Genomic DNA, 14,623 nt, shown 5'->3' with positions numbered 1-14,623 from the left:
AAAATAGTCTTTGTCTTTATTAAAAAAACATATATCTCGACGATAATGATAACATGTATGTGAGCAAAGTTTTTTTTTGTTTTAAAGCAAAGAATAAATTAGAATTTGGGTAAACAAAATTGTATATTGCAAATTCACAAGAGAATTAACAACAACAACAAAAAAAAAAAAAAGTGTTGGATCGCTGATTCAATAGCGTGTGACTTAACCTCGGCCAAACATGTGACCAGTACAAGAAGCAACCCTTCAGGTGGTGAAAAAAGGAGATAGCCTTTTCCGTGTCATGCAAGGAAGAACTATTAAAACTTTGTGAAGGAGTCAACTCCAATTCCAAACCATCAAGTCTCATCCAAAGCTAGAGCTGTCGAAATGGACTGTCCATGTCCATTAGCTCGGTCCAATACTTGAAATCAAAAGTTGCGGTGTTCCTACTCCAAAATTATATGCTAGAATTAGCATAGAGAAATGTCTCTCTAATTATTTTGTCCTCAACAAAAGAAAAAGGCAAATCATGCTCAATTATTGCTAATCTAATCCAATCATCTCCCTAAACACCATCATATCAAGCTTTTTATTCCAGTTGCAGGTGTACTTCCAGGAGTCTTTGAGCAAACTCTCATGTGACGCAACATAGTAGTTGTACCACTTCTACGTAGGTCTAAGCAATAAGTATGATTGCAGTATTTGCATTGCACATCACTCATAATGATCTTCCAGTTTAGTTCCAATGGTACTAAAATTATCCTTGTGGTACTAAAATTATCTCTAATTATTAAGCACTTTGAAACGCTTACGTCTACGTCTACCTTTCACCTTGTTATTAGCTGTACTAGCAAGTGAATCTAGGCCTGCTTGTTCTTCATCTTCATTCTCCTCATCCAGATCCATCTCATCCCCAGTCGTATAGTCATTGTCGAGGTTTAGAGTATCTTCTTCTTCTCGCAGCAAGAGATACGTCGTTTTTCCGAGCTTCAGCGATGAAGATGTCCGTAATTCATTCATCATCCATCTACTTAAGAAGCTTGATCGCAGATCAATCAATACACATCGACCATGAGATCGAGAGAAGCCGCCCAATCGGCCCAGAGCTTTTATTGGCTATAAGAGAATCGAGGATCTCAATCGTCGTCTTCTCTAACAAGTATATATGCTTCTTCCACCTAGTGCTTGAATGAATTGGTTGAGATCCACAAGTGCTTTAAAAACTTGGATCAAATGGTGACTCCGATTTTCTACGAGGTTGATCATTCTGATGTTAGGAAACAGACCGGAGAATTTGGAAAGGTCTTTGAAGAGACATGCAAGAACAAAACAGATGATGAGAAACAAAGGTGTAGGAAAGCTCTAGCAGATGTGGCAAATATGGCTGGAGAGGATTCTCGAAACTGGTATTTTTTTTTTTCAAATTTTTGTTTGATTAGGCTTAAGACTCCGATTGTAGTGTTCATTGCTGACATTTGAGTATTGATTTTTAGGTGTAATGAAGCAAACATGATTGAAACAATTTCCAACGATGTTCCGAATAAGCTCATAACACCATCGAGTGATTTAGGTGATTTCGTTGGTGTTGAAGCTCATTTAGAGAGATTGAGTTCATTGTTGTGCTTGGAATCTGAAGAAGCTAGAATGGTAGGGATTGGTAAGAGTACCCTAGGAAGAGCTCTTTTCAGTCAACTCTCTAGCCAATTCCCCCTTCGCGCTTTCGTAACTTATAAACCAACCGAGAAGAACAGGTTTTATCAGAAATTTTATGTCAAAAGGACATAAAGGTTTTGCATTTATGTGCGGTGGAACAAAGGTTAAAGCACAAGAAAGTTCTTATAATTATTGACGATGTTGATGATCTTGAGCTATTAAAGACCTTGGTGGCACAAACTGGATGGTTTGGGATTGGAAGCAGAATTGTTGTGATAAGTAAAGATAAAAAAAACTTTTTCAAGTCTCATAAGATTGACCTTGTTTATGAACTGAATTTTCCATCTGAAATATAATTTTGGCTCTACAAATGTTTTGTCGATGTGTTTTTGGGCAAAACGCTCCACCAGATGGTTTCGTGAATTTAACTCGTGAAGTTGCAAAACTTTTCGGTAATCTTCCTTTATGTCTCAATCTTTTGGTTTCTTCATTAAGAGGAAAGGACAAGGACTATGGATGGAGTTGTTGCCTAGGGTTCGAAATGGTCTAGACGGAAAATTTGAGAAAACATTAAGAGTCAGCTACGATAAGTTAGATGACAAAGATAAAGAAGTCTTCCCTTTTTTTTTTTTTTTTGATAACTTGTGAATATATATTACCTTAGAAGGAAAGTGGAAATGTTATTTACAATGCCAAAAGGCAGCCAGTTTCAAAGGCCCAAAAAAAATTAAAAAGCCATGATTGAAACATCGATCAATAGAATAGATATGTTAACTATAAGAAAACCATTGGGATAGAAGTCTCCCACAACCTTTCCTGTACTGACGAGCAAGAAGAGTATCCTTTATATTCCTATCAATCTGACCAAAGATCACAGAGACCGAAGAGGAAAGATCATTGTGTAAGCGATTGTTCCTTTCTCGCCAGAGCAGGTAGATAGTGGCTTGGGCAGAAATGCGTTTCAAAGCATTTGATAGGGAAGGGGATTTGGTCAGGAGCCAAGTGATGACAGTAGACCAATCAACAAAAGTACATTGTGGTAATCCTAGTCTGTGAAGAACCAGAAACCAAACCTGTTCTGAGAAGGCACAATGAAGGAGTAAGAAGAAGTCTTCCTTTACATTGCGTGTTTACTTAATGATCAAAAAGTTGATTATATCAAGAACTTGCTTGTTGATCAGTGGCGGACCCACTAAGAAGGAAGGTGGGTCAGTTGATTTTCATGTTTGAGTACACTACTCCATATGAATCGAAGAGAGTCATCTATAACGTAATAGATTATTGTGACCGTTGTAAAATACTAATGTTTTTTTTTCAGGAACTGAAAATGTGCTAGGCATGTCTTTCAACACAACAGAAATCGATGAGTGTAATCTCAGAAATAGATTGTTTGTAAATGGACAATCTTCAAAGGAATGTGTAATCTCACATTTCTAAAATTTTACAAGGAGTTGTCGATCGCTAGAGACTGGTGAAAGCAGATTGTGTTTACCTCAGGGATTCATTTATTTGGCCCGAAAACTCAGATTGCTATATTGGGATGAATATCCGTTGACGAGTATGTGTTTCAATTTTAGGGCTGAAATTTTGATTAAACTCACAATGGAGAATAGCAAGCTTGAGAAGTTGTGGGAAGGAGTCTGTCTGGTGAGGAAGGATTTGTCAGGAAGTGAAAACCTGAAAGAATTTCCAGATCTTTCAACGGCCATCAATCTTGACCACTTGGAACTTAACGATTGCAAAAGTTTAGTGATGCTTCCTTCTTCAATTCGGAATCTCAATAAACTGAGGCGGTTGGAAATGCAAGGATGCAAAAATCTAAAAGTTCTCCCAACCGGCGTTAACTTGGAATCTCTAGAGTACACCTCGATCTCAGGGGATGTTCAAGTTTGAGATGTTTCCCTCGAATTTCAAAGAACATTTCAGAGCTCCATCTAAACGAAACTGCAATCAGAGAAGACATAGATTGTTTCTTTATTGGGAATATCTTTGGTCTCACTGAACTCGTTTGGATTGATTGTCCAATAAAATATTTACCGTCTAAATGTCATGCAGAATGTGTCGCAGAGCTTACAATGCCAGGTAGCAAGCTTGAGAAGTTATGGGAAGTAATCCAGGTAACATTCTCCTTAAACTCATTCATTAATGATGTTCCTAAGATATTTTCTCGACCTTTCTTTTGCTTCTAATATGATTTGCTTGGCCTGCAAGCTTGTTAGAGTATATTTGTCATAAAGCCTTTTAGCTTCAAACTAGATGGACTTCCCGCTCAAATTGGGATTTGAAATCTAGTAACGTAAATTATTTTGCTTGCTATACTAATTTTTTCGCAAAGAATTGATTATAAACTACTTATTTCTTACAAAGTATATAATGATTAGAAGAATAGAACGCTGCAAAAAACACCATCGGAATTCAAAGTAGCACAATCTAATTCAAAAATCTTACCTAGTACATTATGGTTGTGTTCCGCTCTGAGTTTTGCCCTTCAGAAGAAGTCTTTGGTTATCCATATGAATTGGACTACAACGATGTGAAATTCAAGTTTGAATATCATAGCAATGCTTGTTCTTGTGTCAAATTTGGGCTTGACCACGACACGCAAACTTGTCGTTTAAGAGGATAAAAAAATTCAGCGTACGGCATTTAGATGCCTCTCCATCTGAGGATGGTAGTGGTACGAGCGCTCAAACTGAGAACAACCAACATTCTAGAGAAAGTGACATAGTCAATGGGAGAAGCAAGAAGCTAAAGCGGGTGAAGCTTTGAATTATTGAACGGAAAATTACATATCTAACTCTTGATTCATTTTCAGGATCACCTGCAAAATAGACCAAAGGAATTTAATAGATTTGATTTTATTATGCAGATTACGGTAAGAACATATGAAGAACCTTCCAACTTACTCTGTGGTAAAACAGTAGCAAACACAAGCTTGACGGCTCCAAATTTGGAACTTTCCAGATGTCTTCTTCTATAAGTATGATACTACTGTTATCAGTTTCTTCAAGCAAATTTCATGGCGATGGAACATCGTTGTATAATTCCCTTTCTCCTTCTGAACATAGATTCGGTGGCTGACTGCTAGGAACCCTTCGCGTGCGGCAAAAGAAAAAAACCCTAGTCGCCTCTCCTGTCGCAATTTTCTCGGCTGACGTAGCCTAAAAAGTTATGAGTTCTTTCAGGGCGATTTTATTTTAACCACTAGAAGTACAGTAAGTCTTCTATGCCAGGCGAAGTTTCTTTGTATTTATTATTGTGTCTGTCATCATACACTACAAAAATATAACTTGTACAGTAAGTCTTCTATGCAAGCCTGCAAGGAAAGGAAGGAAGTTTCTGTGTTAATTTGTTATAACTTGATTGTGTCTCTCACTATAGTCTCTTGTTAGGGGATTTGATTTTAACCTGTAAAATAAATATCTTGTATAGCAACTAGCAAGTCTTCTATGCGAGTCTTCAACGAAAGAAAGGCGAAGTTTCTGTCTTATTAAGTTATTATTATGTCTTAATACATCATACTTTGTTAGGAAAATTGATATCAATTAACCTCTAAAAAAATATATCTTGAACAAAGTCTTCTATGCAAATCTTCAAGAAAAGGAAGGCGAAGTTTCTGTGTTAAATTGTTATTATATATTAGGTGTGTCTCACCATACTCTCTTGTTAAGGGATTTGATTTTAACCAGTAAAATAAACATCTTGTATAATAAGTCTTCTATGCAACTCTTCGACGAATGAAAGGCGAAGTTTCTGTGTTATCTAGTTATTTATTATCTTAATTGTGCCTGTCGTCACCCTACTCTTGTTAGGAGATTTGATATTAACCACTAAAAAATTACTAATCTTGTACATAACAGCACGTTTCCCAGCGAATATAAGGTACTCCGTTTCGCACAGCATAAGTCTTCTATGCACGATTTCTCCTCTTCCTGCACACTAATCATTATGTATTGCTGATTTACTTCTTTTAAAGATATTCTATCTCAAACTCATCATCTTTCATGGCGGCAGCTTCTTCTTCTGGCAGCGACATTTTTCCAAGCTTCAGTGGGGAAGATGTTCGCAAGAATTTCCTCAGCCATCTTCTTAAGCAGCTCAATCGCAGATCAATCAATACATTCATGGATCACGTCATCGAGAGAAGCTGCATAATCGCCGATGCGCTTATATCGGCGATTAGAGAAGCGAGGATCTCAATTGTCATCTTCTCTAAGAACTATGCTGCTTCCACGTGGTGCTTGAATGAATTGGTTGAAATCGACAATTGCTCTAAATATTTTGGACAAAAGGTGATACCGGTTTTCTACGACGTTGATCCTTCTCATGTTAGAAAACAGATCGGTGAATTTGGAAAGGTCTTTAAAAAGACATGCGAGGACAAACCAGCAGATCAGAAACAAAGATGGGTTAAAGCTCTCACAGATATATCAAATATTGCCGGGGAGGATCTTCGGAACGGGTATGTTGTTTTGATTCCATTATTTATGTGTGTGTTTTTTTTTGAATTATGTGTGTGTTTATAATTATCGTAGAACTATACAATATTTTTTGCATAGACTTGGATGTGCTTTTAAGGGTGCCTCTTTATTGACACATTTGACTATTGTTATTAGGCCTAATGATGCGCATATGGTTGAAAAGATAGCCAATGATGTTTCGAATAAACTTTTTCATCCGCCAAAGGGTTTTGGTGACTTAGTCGGAATTGAAGATCATATAGAGGCAATAAAATCAATACTGTGCTTGGAATCCAAAGAAGCTAAAATAATGGTCGGGATTTGGGGACAGTCAGGGATTGGTAAGAGTACCATAGGAAGAGCTCTTTTCAGTCAACTCTCTAGCCAATTCCCCCTTCGCGCTTTCGTAACTTACAAAAGCACCAGCGGTAGTGACGTCTCTGGCATGAAGTTGAGTTGGCAAAAAGAACTTCTCTCGGAAATCTTAGGTCAAAAGGACATAAAGATAGATCATTTTGGTGTGGTGGAGCAAAGATTAAAGCACAAAAAAGTTCTTATCCTTCTTGATGATGTGGATAATCTAGAGTTTCTTAAGACCTTAGTGGGAAAAGCTGAATGGTTTGGATCTGGAAGCAGAATAATTGTGATCACTCAAGATAGGCAACTTCTCAAGGCTCATGAGATTGACCTTGTATATGAGGTGAAGCTGCCATCTCAAGGTCTTGCTCTTCAGATGATATCCCAATATGCTTTTGGGAAAGACTCTCCACCTGATGATTTTAAGGCACTAGCATTTGAAGTTGCCGAGCTTGCTGGTAGTCTTCCTTTGGGTCTCAGTGTCTTGGGTTCATCTCTAAAAGGAAGGGACAAAGATGAGTGGGTGAAGATGATGCCTAGGCTTCGAAATGACTCAGATGATAAAATTGAGGAAACACTAAGAGTCTGCTACGATAGGTTAAATAAAAAAAATAGAGAGTTATTTAAGTGCATTGCATGTTTCTTCAATGGTTTTAAAGTCAGTAACGTCAAAGAATTACTTGAAGATGATGTTGGGCTTACAATGTTGGTTGAGAAGTCCCTCATACGTATTACACCGGATGGAGATATAGAGATGCACAATTTGCTAGAGAAATTGGGTAGAGAAATTGATCGTGCAAAGTCCAAGGGTAATCCTGGAAAACGTCAATTTCTGACAAATTTTGAGGATATTCAAGAAGTATTGGCCGAGAAAACTGTAAGTTTTTCGCATCTCCTTAAACGTTGTAATGCATGACTTTATGTCAATCTACATATACATTTTTGGTAGGGTTTTTGGCCAAAAATCCCTCACCTATTTACTATTTTCAATATTAGTCCTTACAAATTTAATCTCAATCAAATACTTTATAACTAAAAAATTACAATTAGCTTAATTGCATTAATTAGTTGAATTAACTCTTTCCTAAATTTTTATCCTTAACTAAATCTTTCTTTATTGAACTATATTCGATTAAGGCTAATTTTCTAAAATCTATATATCGACATTAAATATAAATATATAATTTTTCTGTCACTATATTTGTTTTTATATCTATTTTTTTTTACTTTATATATAAAATACATATAGTTAATAAAATATTAGATTTTTTTTGCATCTGATGAAATTTAAATTTCTTAAAACAAACATATAATACTCCATCGATGAAAAAAAATAAGTTTTAAAGGTCTCACATTGCTTAAAAATGAGGAAATCGTTAAGAGTTATACTATAAAAAAGACCAAAGTGATTCTGAAAACGAAAGAGCAGGAGCTTTCGTTTTACTTTGGTTCTTTATTTTAAATAAGTAAAAGTTTTAAAGTTTTAAAATATTATATATTTTGAAACTTTATTAAAAGTTAAGTATTACAAATTTTTAAACTTTTTTAAAAGTTAAAGTCTATAAATTTTTTTAAAATATTAATGATTTTAAAATTTTATGAAGTTTTAATTTCACGGGACGAGGTTATATGGTGGGATGAGTTTGGATCGATATTGATACGGGATGATATACTATGGATGAAATCCTAAAATTAACAATCAAAATACAATTATACAATTTTAAACACTAAAAAAAATTTTAATTTTTTTAAAAAAAATTAGTTATAAAAATCATACAGAGGTGTATCATAGTATCATACATAAAAAAACAATAGCATATATCTATAGATCATTTTAAAGACAAAAATATTATTTTTTATTTAATAAAAATATAGGCCTTTGATGTACTTCTTGAATATATTATATATATAAATAATATTAATTAAAATAAAAATATTTAATTTTCTGATAAAAATATCGACCCCAAACATGAATTTTAGATCTTTATTATCTCTAAAAAACCCAAACCAAAAAAACAAATACTGAATTTTAATATTAAACTAACAAATATGAGAACATAAAACATGAATTATCCAAGATTTACATAAATAAAAATTATGTGTTAAGAAAATATTATTTATATAAAAATAATAATTCGTATAAAAAATATGTATAACTTTTCTATGAACATATCCACCCGCGGTACACCGCGGGTCAATATCTAGTATAATCGTAATTTGGGGATTGATAAACTTAAGCAATTGTTGCCTCATGCGTAATTAAAACGTAGCTTTGATGTGTCAGAAAAATAAAAAAAGGTTGCGATTGTTAAGATTATATTAGTTTTCTTCGGATTTTTTTTCAGGGGACAGAAATTCTTCTTGGAATACGTTTGCCACACCCGGGATATCTTACGACAAGGTCGTTCTTAATAGATGAAAAATTATTCAAAGGCATGCGTAATCTCCAATATCTAGAAATTGGTTATTGGTCAGATGGGGATCTACCTCAGAGCCTCGTTTATTTGCCCCTTAAACTCAGATTGCTAGAATGGGTTTATTGTCCGTTGAAGTCTTTGCCATCTACTTTTAGGGCGGAGTATCTAGTTAAACTCATAATGAAGAATAGTAAGCTTGAGAAACTGTGGGAAGGAACTCTGGTACGAATTATAAATTTTATTAGTTGTCAGTTTTTAGAATAGAACTGTGGTATATTTATGAACATATATATGTTAGAAAAGCTTCAAATGAATCTGTTTTAAAAAAATTGTGAACGTGTGTATTCTCTTTTTCCATATGTTGTTTTCAGCCCCTTGGAAGTCTCAAGAAGATGAATTTGTGGTATTCCAAATATTTTAAAGAAATTCCAGATCTTTCTTTAGCCATAAACCTCGAGGAATTAAATCTTTCTGAATGCGAATCTTTGGTGACACTTCCTTCCTCGATTCAGAATGCCATTAAACTGAGGACGTTATATTGTTCGGGGGTGCTATTAATAGATTTAAAATCATTAGAAGGCATGTGTAATCTCGAATATCTATCAGTTGATTGCTCACGTATGGAAGGCACTCAGGGCATCGTTTATTTCCCTAGTAAACTCAGATTGCTATTGTGGAATAATTGTCCATTGAAGCGTTTGCATTCTAATTTTAAGGTTGAGTATCTGGTTAAACTCAGAATGGAGAATAGTGACCTTGAGAAGCTGTGGGATGGAACTCAGGTACTAATTCTATTAGTGATCAATTTCTAAACATAAATCTGTTAGAAAAACTAAAATGAATCTGTTTAAAATGTTCACTAACGTGTGTACTCTCTTTTCCCCTATTTTGTTATTAGCCACTTGGAAGACTCAAGCAGATGTTTCTGCGTGGTTCCAAATATTTGAAAGAGATTCCAGATCTTTCTTTAGCCATAAACCTCGAGGAAGTAGATATTTGTAAATGCGAATCCTTGGTGACATTTCCTTCCTCGATGCAGAATGCCATTAAACTTATCTATTTAGATATTAGTGATTGCAAAAAGCTAGAGAGTTTTCCAACCGATCTCAACTTGGAATCTCTCGAGTACCTCAATCTCACTGGATGCCCGAATTTGAGAAATTTCCCAGCAATCAAAATGGGATGTTCAGACGTTGACTTTCCGGAAGGGAGAAATGAGATCGTGGTAGAAGATTGTTTCTGGAACAAGAATCTCCCTGCTGGACTAGATTATCTCGACTGCCTTATGAGATGTATGCCTTGTGAATTTCGCCCAGAATATCTCGTTTTTCTCAATGTGAGGTGCTACAAGCATGAGAAGCTATGGGAAGGCATCCAGGTACATTGTTAATGCTATGCTGATTTTTGTTTACCTTCTGTTATATAACTAATTAAGTATACCCAAATTTGTTTTTATGGCTTGTGGTCGATCCACGGTTATGTCTTACATACATACGTAATAATGTTTAATTATAATTTTAAACATATATAGGTATAAAATTAAAATGATTATCATCGATAATGTTTTTTTCAGTCGCTTGGAAGTCTCGAAGAGATGGATCTGTCAGAATCTGAAAACCTGACAGAAATTCCAGATCTTTCAAAGGCCACCAATCTGAAGCATTTATATCTCAACAACTGCAAAAGTTTGGTGACACTTCCTTCTACTATTGGGAATCTCCAAAAATTGGTGAGGTTGGAAATGAAAGAATGCACAGGGCTGGAGGTTCTTCCAACCGATGTCAACTTGTCATCTCTCGAAACCCTCGATCTCAGTGGTTGCTCAAGTTTGAGAACTTTTCCTCTGATTTCAAAGAGTATCAAATGGCTCTATCTGGAAAACACCGCCATTGAAGAAATTCTAGATCTTTCAAAGGCCACCAAGCTCGAGTCTTTGATACTCAACAACTGCAAAAGTTTGGTGACACTTCCTTCTACAATTGGGAATCTTCAAAATTTGAGACGTTTGTACATGAAAAGATGCACAGGGCTGGAGGTTCTTCCAACCGATGTCAACTTGTCATCTCTGGGTATCCTCGATCTCAGTGGTTGCTCAAGTTTGAGAACTTTTCCTCTGATTTCAACTAATATTGTATGGCTCTATCTGGAAAACACCGCCATTGGAGAAGTTCCCTGCTGCATTGAGGATTTCACGAGGCTCCGTGTACTACTGATGTATTGTTGCCAGAGGTTGAAAAACATCTCCCCAAACATTTTCAGACTGAGAAGTCTAATGTTCGCCGACTTTACAGACTGTAGAGGTGTCATCAAGGCGTTGAGTGATGCAACTGTGGTAGCGACAATGGAAGATCACGTTTCTTGTGTACCATTATCTGAAAACATTGAATATACATGTGAACGTTTCTGGGATGCGTTGTATGATGATGATTATAAGAACTACGTCGTAGATTGGCGCTTACGTAGGGAATCCTTTAGCTTCTGCAATTGCTTCAAATTGGAAAGAGATGCGCGAGAACTTATCCTACGATCATGCTTCAAGCATGTGGCCTTACCAGGTGGAGAAATCCCTAAGTATTTCACGTATCGAGCTTATGGAGATTCCCTAACTGTCACTTTACCTCAGAGCTCTCTTTCTCAATACTTCTTTCCATTTAAGGCTTGCGTCGTGGTTGAACCTCCCTCCGAGGGCAAGGGTTTTTATCCATCCTTGAAGGTAAATGTTGGCTTCAATGGCAAACAGTATCAGAAATCATTTTTTGAAGATGCAGACCTGCAGTTTTGTAAGACGGATCATCTGTTTTTCTGTTCCTTCAAGATCTGGTCTGAATGGAGTTTAAATTTTGTTGCTCCAATAGGATCAAAGAATGCGGTGTACGACTCTTGTATGTCTATCAAGAAACAGAGTACAACCAACAGACTACGAGAAGCGAGAAGCGGATGGGGGTATCTTTTGACTTTTGATTAGAGCTGAAAATTATAAAGCTATCTTTTGACTTTTGGTTTGATTTTTCAGGATCGAAACACCATAGGGACAGACTATTTAATAGAATCGATCGTTTGATTTATAATGCAGATGACATCGGGGACATCTGAAGAATATATCAACTTACCCTATGGCCAAATTGTAGCGGACTCAGGATTGGCCGCTCTAAATATGGAGCTTTCGTTAGGGCAGGGAGAAGCATCATCATCAACATCTCTAGAGGGGGAAGCTTTGTGTGTTGATTACATGATAACTGAAGAACAAGATGAAGAAATTCCTATCTTGTCTACTGATTCTGGTAACTGAAGCATCTTATCATTCTGTTTTACTCTGTTTTAGGATAACTTGGGATCGACTATGACTATAATGATAATGATAATTAACTGCAGATGATGAAGATCTTTAGGAGAACCAAAGTCCGTTACATTATCCAGCTCTGCGTTTGTTTTGAACATTTCACTTTTCCTGAAAGAATAAATGTTTCAGAAAGCCATACTTTAGCATATTCTGGAAAAACATCTTTGGCATTGTTTTGTTTTGTAAAAACATATTCTATTTTTAAGAAAGACATTGAATTTGGGAGCGTACCTGCTTGAGTGCAGGTACTACCCAAAATAGTCTTGCCTTTTTAAAACATAGATCTCAATGTTTATGTTAGTAAAGGTTGTTTTTCTCTTTATTAGCAATGAATAAATCAGACTTTGGGTACAGAAAACAACAAGAATCAGCAACATTTGCATATCCGCTGATTCAATAGCCAAAAGGCAGAAGCGTTTTTGGCCTAACTTCGGCCAAAGATGTAACCAGCATAAGGAACAATCCTTCGGGTGAAGGAAAGAGCTTTTAAACTTTCTACAGGAGACATTGTCTGGTCCACTTCCAAACCATGAAGTATCATCCAGCTATCCTACGTCGATGAGAAAATATGTCGCTGCTGTTCCCCTATGCCGCTGCACTCTTTAATTATATCGAGAAGAGTGAAAGTTGTAGGCCTGAACTACTCACTAGAACATCTAGGATGGGAAGCTCATTCTCTGGGGCTGTTCTTGACTGAATTGGTTTGCTTCAGATCTTTGCATCAAGGGCCTAAATAAAACGTATGGTCTGATGGGGACGACACCTTTCACTGCTGACCCTGAACAGTTAAGATCTGCCTTGACTGAATTCACACCATCACATTGTTAAGATTCCTTTCCTGGATCCTTAGCCGTCTCTACAGCTTATCACATTGTTAAGGTAACCTGAAACGTATTACAACTCTGTTTTATAATGAACATGGGATCGACCATGACTATACTGGTAATGACAAGACGATTTCTTAGTTTTTCACACAAGCCATTTTCTCCTGCAGATGATGGAGCACTGACAACTAGAAAACTTTTATGGTTCCATGTCCAGAACAGCAGAACCACTCTGTTCTTACTTCTCTCTGTTTTGCTTCTTTGAAAAATTCGCTTTCCTGAAAAGATGTAAATATAACAGTCTTGTCTTTTGAAACACACATATCTCTCTACGTGTATGTTACCAAAGGTTATTTTTCTCTCTTTAAATCAATGAATAAATTCGGTAAAGAAAAATGTATTTCACAAGAGAATTATCAACAACAAAAAAGTGTTGGAACTAAATTTTTAAATAGCAACCTCATCAGCATTAAATGCATCACTGCTACCATGGCGTTTCCTACACTCACAGTAAAAAACAGTGATTACAACATAACTCAGCACCACCACTGCCCCATACATACAAAACCAGCTTCCACCCGTCCTACTCACCGGCCACAACCACCAAACTCAATCACGACCCTGAGGTCAAGTGAGCTAGTCATTGTCACATTTAGGATGTGAAAGCTAATTTCTCTGGTGCTTATTTTAGCTGAATTGGTTTGTGCAGGTTTGCTTCAGATATTTGCACCAATGACCTAATAATAATAAATAAAAATATAATACACCATCAGTCGATTCCACTCTTTTTTCGTTCTTGCCGTCTTACAACGACCTTGTGATTCCTAGGAACATAAAGGACATTGAGTAACTACGAGGCAGTGAAGACTTATGGGAAGTAGCCAAGCTGCAATCGTGAAACCTCTTTGCCTGAGGTAAAATCTCATCTTACATCCCTTATAAACTCTCCATTCACTTGATTGCTGAATTTGTGTGACATAATACAAATGCTCTGTTCTTCTTTGCCACCAGCATATGGATTCAAATATCACATAAAATGGTTTTCATTGTTAGTCCAGAACATGATATAACTTTAAAATGTAAATTACTGATAAAGTGATTTGATAGATGATCGTGAGAGCTGAATTCACATAGATTTTTGTGTTGTTGTTTCAGGAATTGTACGTGTCAAGGTACTTGAAGGGGATGGAGTTGAGAAAATGAGGAGAACTCAACACAAAACGCAGAGAGTTTCTAGAAATCTTCACTCCACTGTCCATCCACACCACACCACACAACTCTAGAAAGCTAAAAGAGTTTTTTTTTTAACAAACTAGATAGTTAATGTTTTCACTATATTATTATGTGAATTAAAATCCTCATAATTGATATACTTACAAATTCTCCTAGTTTCTATGCATGTAAGTATAGGGAAACAAAGACTGAATTCCCCACTCAACATGTTTACGATAAGCTGTCCTTTTTACAATAAGCAAAGACCTTGGACACCAAAATAAATCTAATATTGATTTAAGAGGCATCATAACTTGTAGTTGAGCGGTTGAATACTTGAAATCAGGTTTTAAATGCTTCATTGGCCTTGGTTCGAAC

The 14,623-nt window shown here is 36.1% G+C and overlaps 3 protein-coding genes, 5 long non-coding RNA genes and 1 pseudogene across 17 annotated transcripts; 5 read left to right on the top strand and 4 right to left on the bottom strand.

Moving 5' to 3' along the window:
• Positions 1-406: 406 nt before the first annotated feature.
• Positions 407-632, bottom strand: AT4G16935 (annotated as a pseudogene; the record flags this gene model as incomplete). Its single annotated transcript has 1 exon — positions 407-632.
• Positions 633-867: 235 nt separating this feature from the next.
• AT4G06460 lies at positions 868-1,069 on the bottom strand. Its single transcript, NR_142019.1, has one exon. It is a non-coding gene; the product is annotated as an other RNA (long non-coding RNA).
• A 146-nt stretch (positions 1,070-1,215) lies between these two features.
• On the top strand, positions 1,216-1,767 carry AT4G16930 (Toll-Interleukin-Resistance (TIR) domain-containing protein; the record flags this gene model as incomplete). Its single annotated transcript, NM_117796.1, has 2 exons — positions 1,216-1,388; positions 1,476-1,767. The coding sequence occupies 2 exons, from the start codon at positions 1,216-1,218 to the stop codon at positions 1,765-1,767; spliced, it is 465 nt and encodes a 154-aa protein (NP_193426.1).
• A 356-nt stretch (positions 1,768-2,123) lies between these two features.
• Positions 2,124-2,829, bottom strand: AT4G06455. The gene is made up of 2 exons (NR_142018.1): positions 2,708-2,829; positions 2,124-2,448 (listed from the first exon to the last, which is right to left on the bottom strand). It is a non-coding gene; the product is annotated as an other RNA (long non-coding RNA).
• On the top strand, positions 2,432-2,829 carry AT4G06450. The gene has a single exon (NR_142017.1). It is a non-coding gene; the product is annotated as an other RNA (long non-coding RNA).
• A 1,693-nt stretch (positions 2,830-4,522) lies between these two features.
• Positions 4,523-4,747, top strand: AT4G06445. Its single transcript, NR_142016.1, has one exon. It is a non-coding gene; the product is annotated as an other RNA (long non-coding RNA).
• A 628-nt stretch (positions 4,748-5,375) lies between these two features.
• Positions 5,376-5,577, top strand: AT4G06440. The gene has a single exon (NR_142015.1). It is a non-coding gene; the product is annotated as an other RNA (long non-coding RNA).
• On the top strand, positions 5,531-13,381 carry AT4G16920 (Disease resistance protein (TIR-NBS-LRR class) family; the record flags this gene model as incomplete). Of its 9 annotated transcripts, NM_001341154.1 has the most annotated exons (10): positions 5,542-6,097; positions 6,252-7,329; positions 8,798-9,091; positions 9,241-9,651; positions 9,768-10,247; positions 10,443-11,582; positions 11,725-11,812; positions 11,943-12,150; positions 12,242-13,088; positions 13,204-13,381. In NM_001341154.1, 8 exons carry the CDS (start codon positions 5,640-5,642, stop codon positions 11,960-11,962), a joined length of 3,969 nt encoding a protein of 1,322 aa, NP_001329039.1. The 9 variants fall into 9 exon arrangements, with proteins under 9 accessions (NP_001329040.1, NP_001329039.1, NP_001329042.1 ...); NM_001341157.1 differs by having other exon boundaries at positions 5,531-6,097; positions 12,242-13,253; NM_001341153.1 differs by having other exon boundaries at positions 5,640-6,097; positions 10,443-11,812.
• Positions 12,634-14,607, bottom strand: AT4G16915 (uncharacterized protein; the record flags this gene model as incomplete). Its single annotated transcript, NM_001160772.1, has 8 exons — positions 12,634-12,759; positions 12,950-13,011; positions 13,108-13,306; positions 13,493-13,532; positions 13,625-13,654; positions 13,848-13,919; positions 14,198-14,284; positions 14,513-14,607. The coding sequence occupies 8 exons, from the start codon at positions 14,605-14,607 to the stop codon at positions 12,634-12,636; spliced, it is 711 nt and encodes a 236-aa protein (NP_001154244.1).
• Positions 14,608-14,623: the final 16 nt, after the last annotated feature.

This window comes from Arabidopsis thaliana, chromosome 4 (genome assembly GCF_000001735.4).
Source record: "Arabidopsis thaliana chromosome 4, partial sequence".
NCBI lineage: Eukaryota > Viridiplantae > Streptophyta > Magnoliopsida > Brassicales > Brassicaceae > Arabidopsis > Arabidopsis thaliana.
The sequence above is the reverse complement of the archived record's forward strand: the minus strand, read 5'-3'. Positions and strand labels throughout refer to the sequence as shown.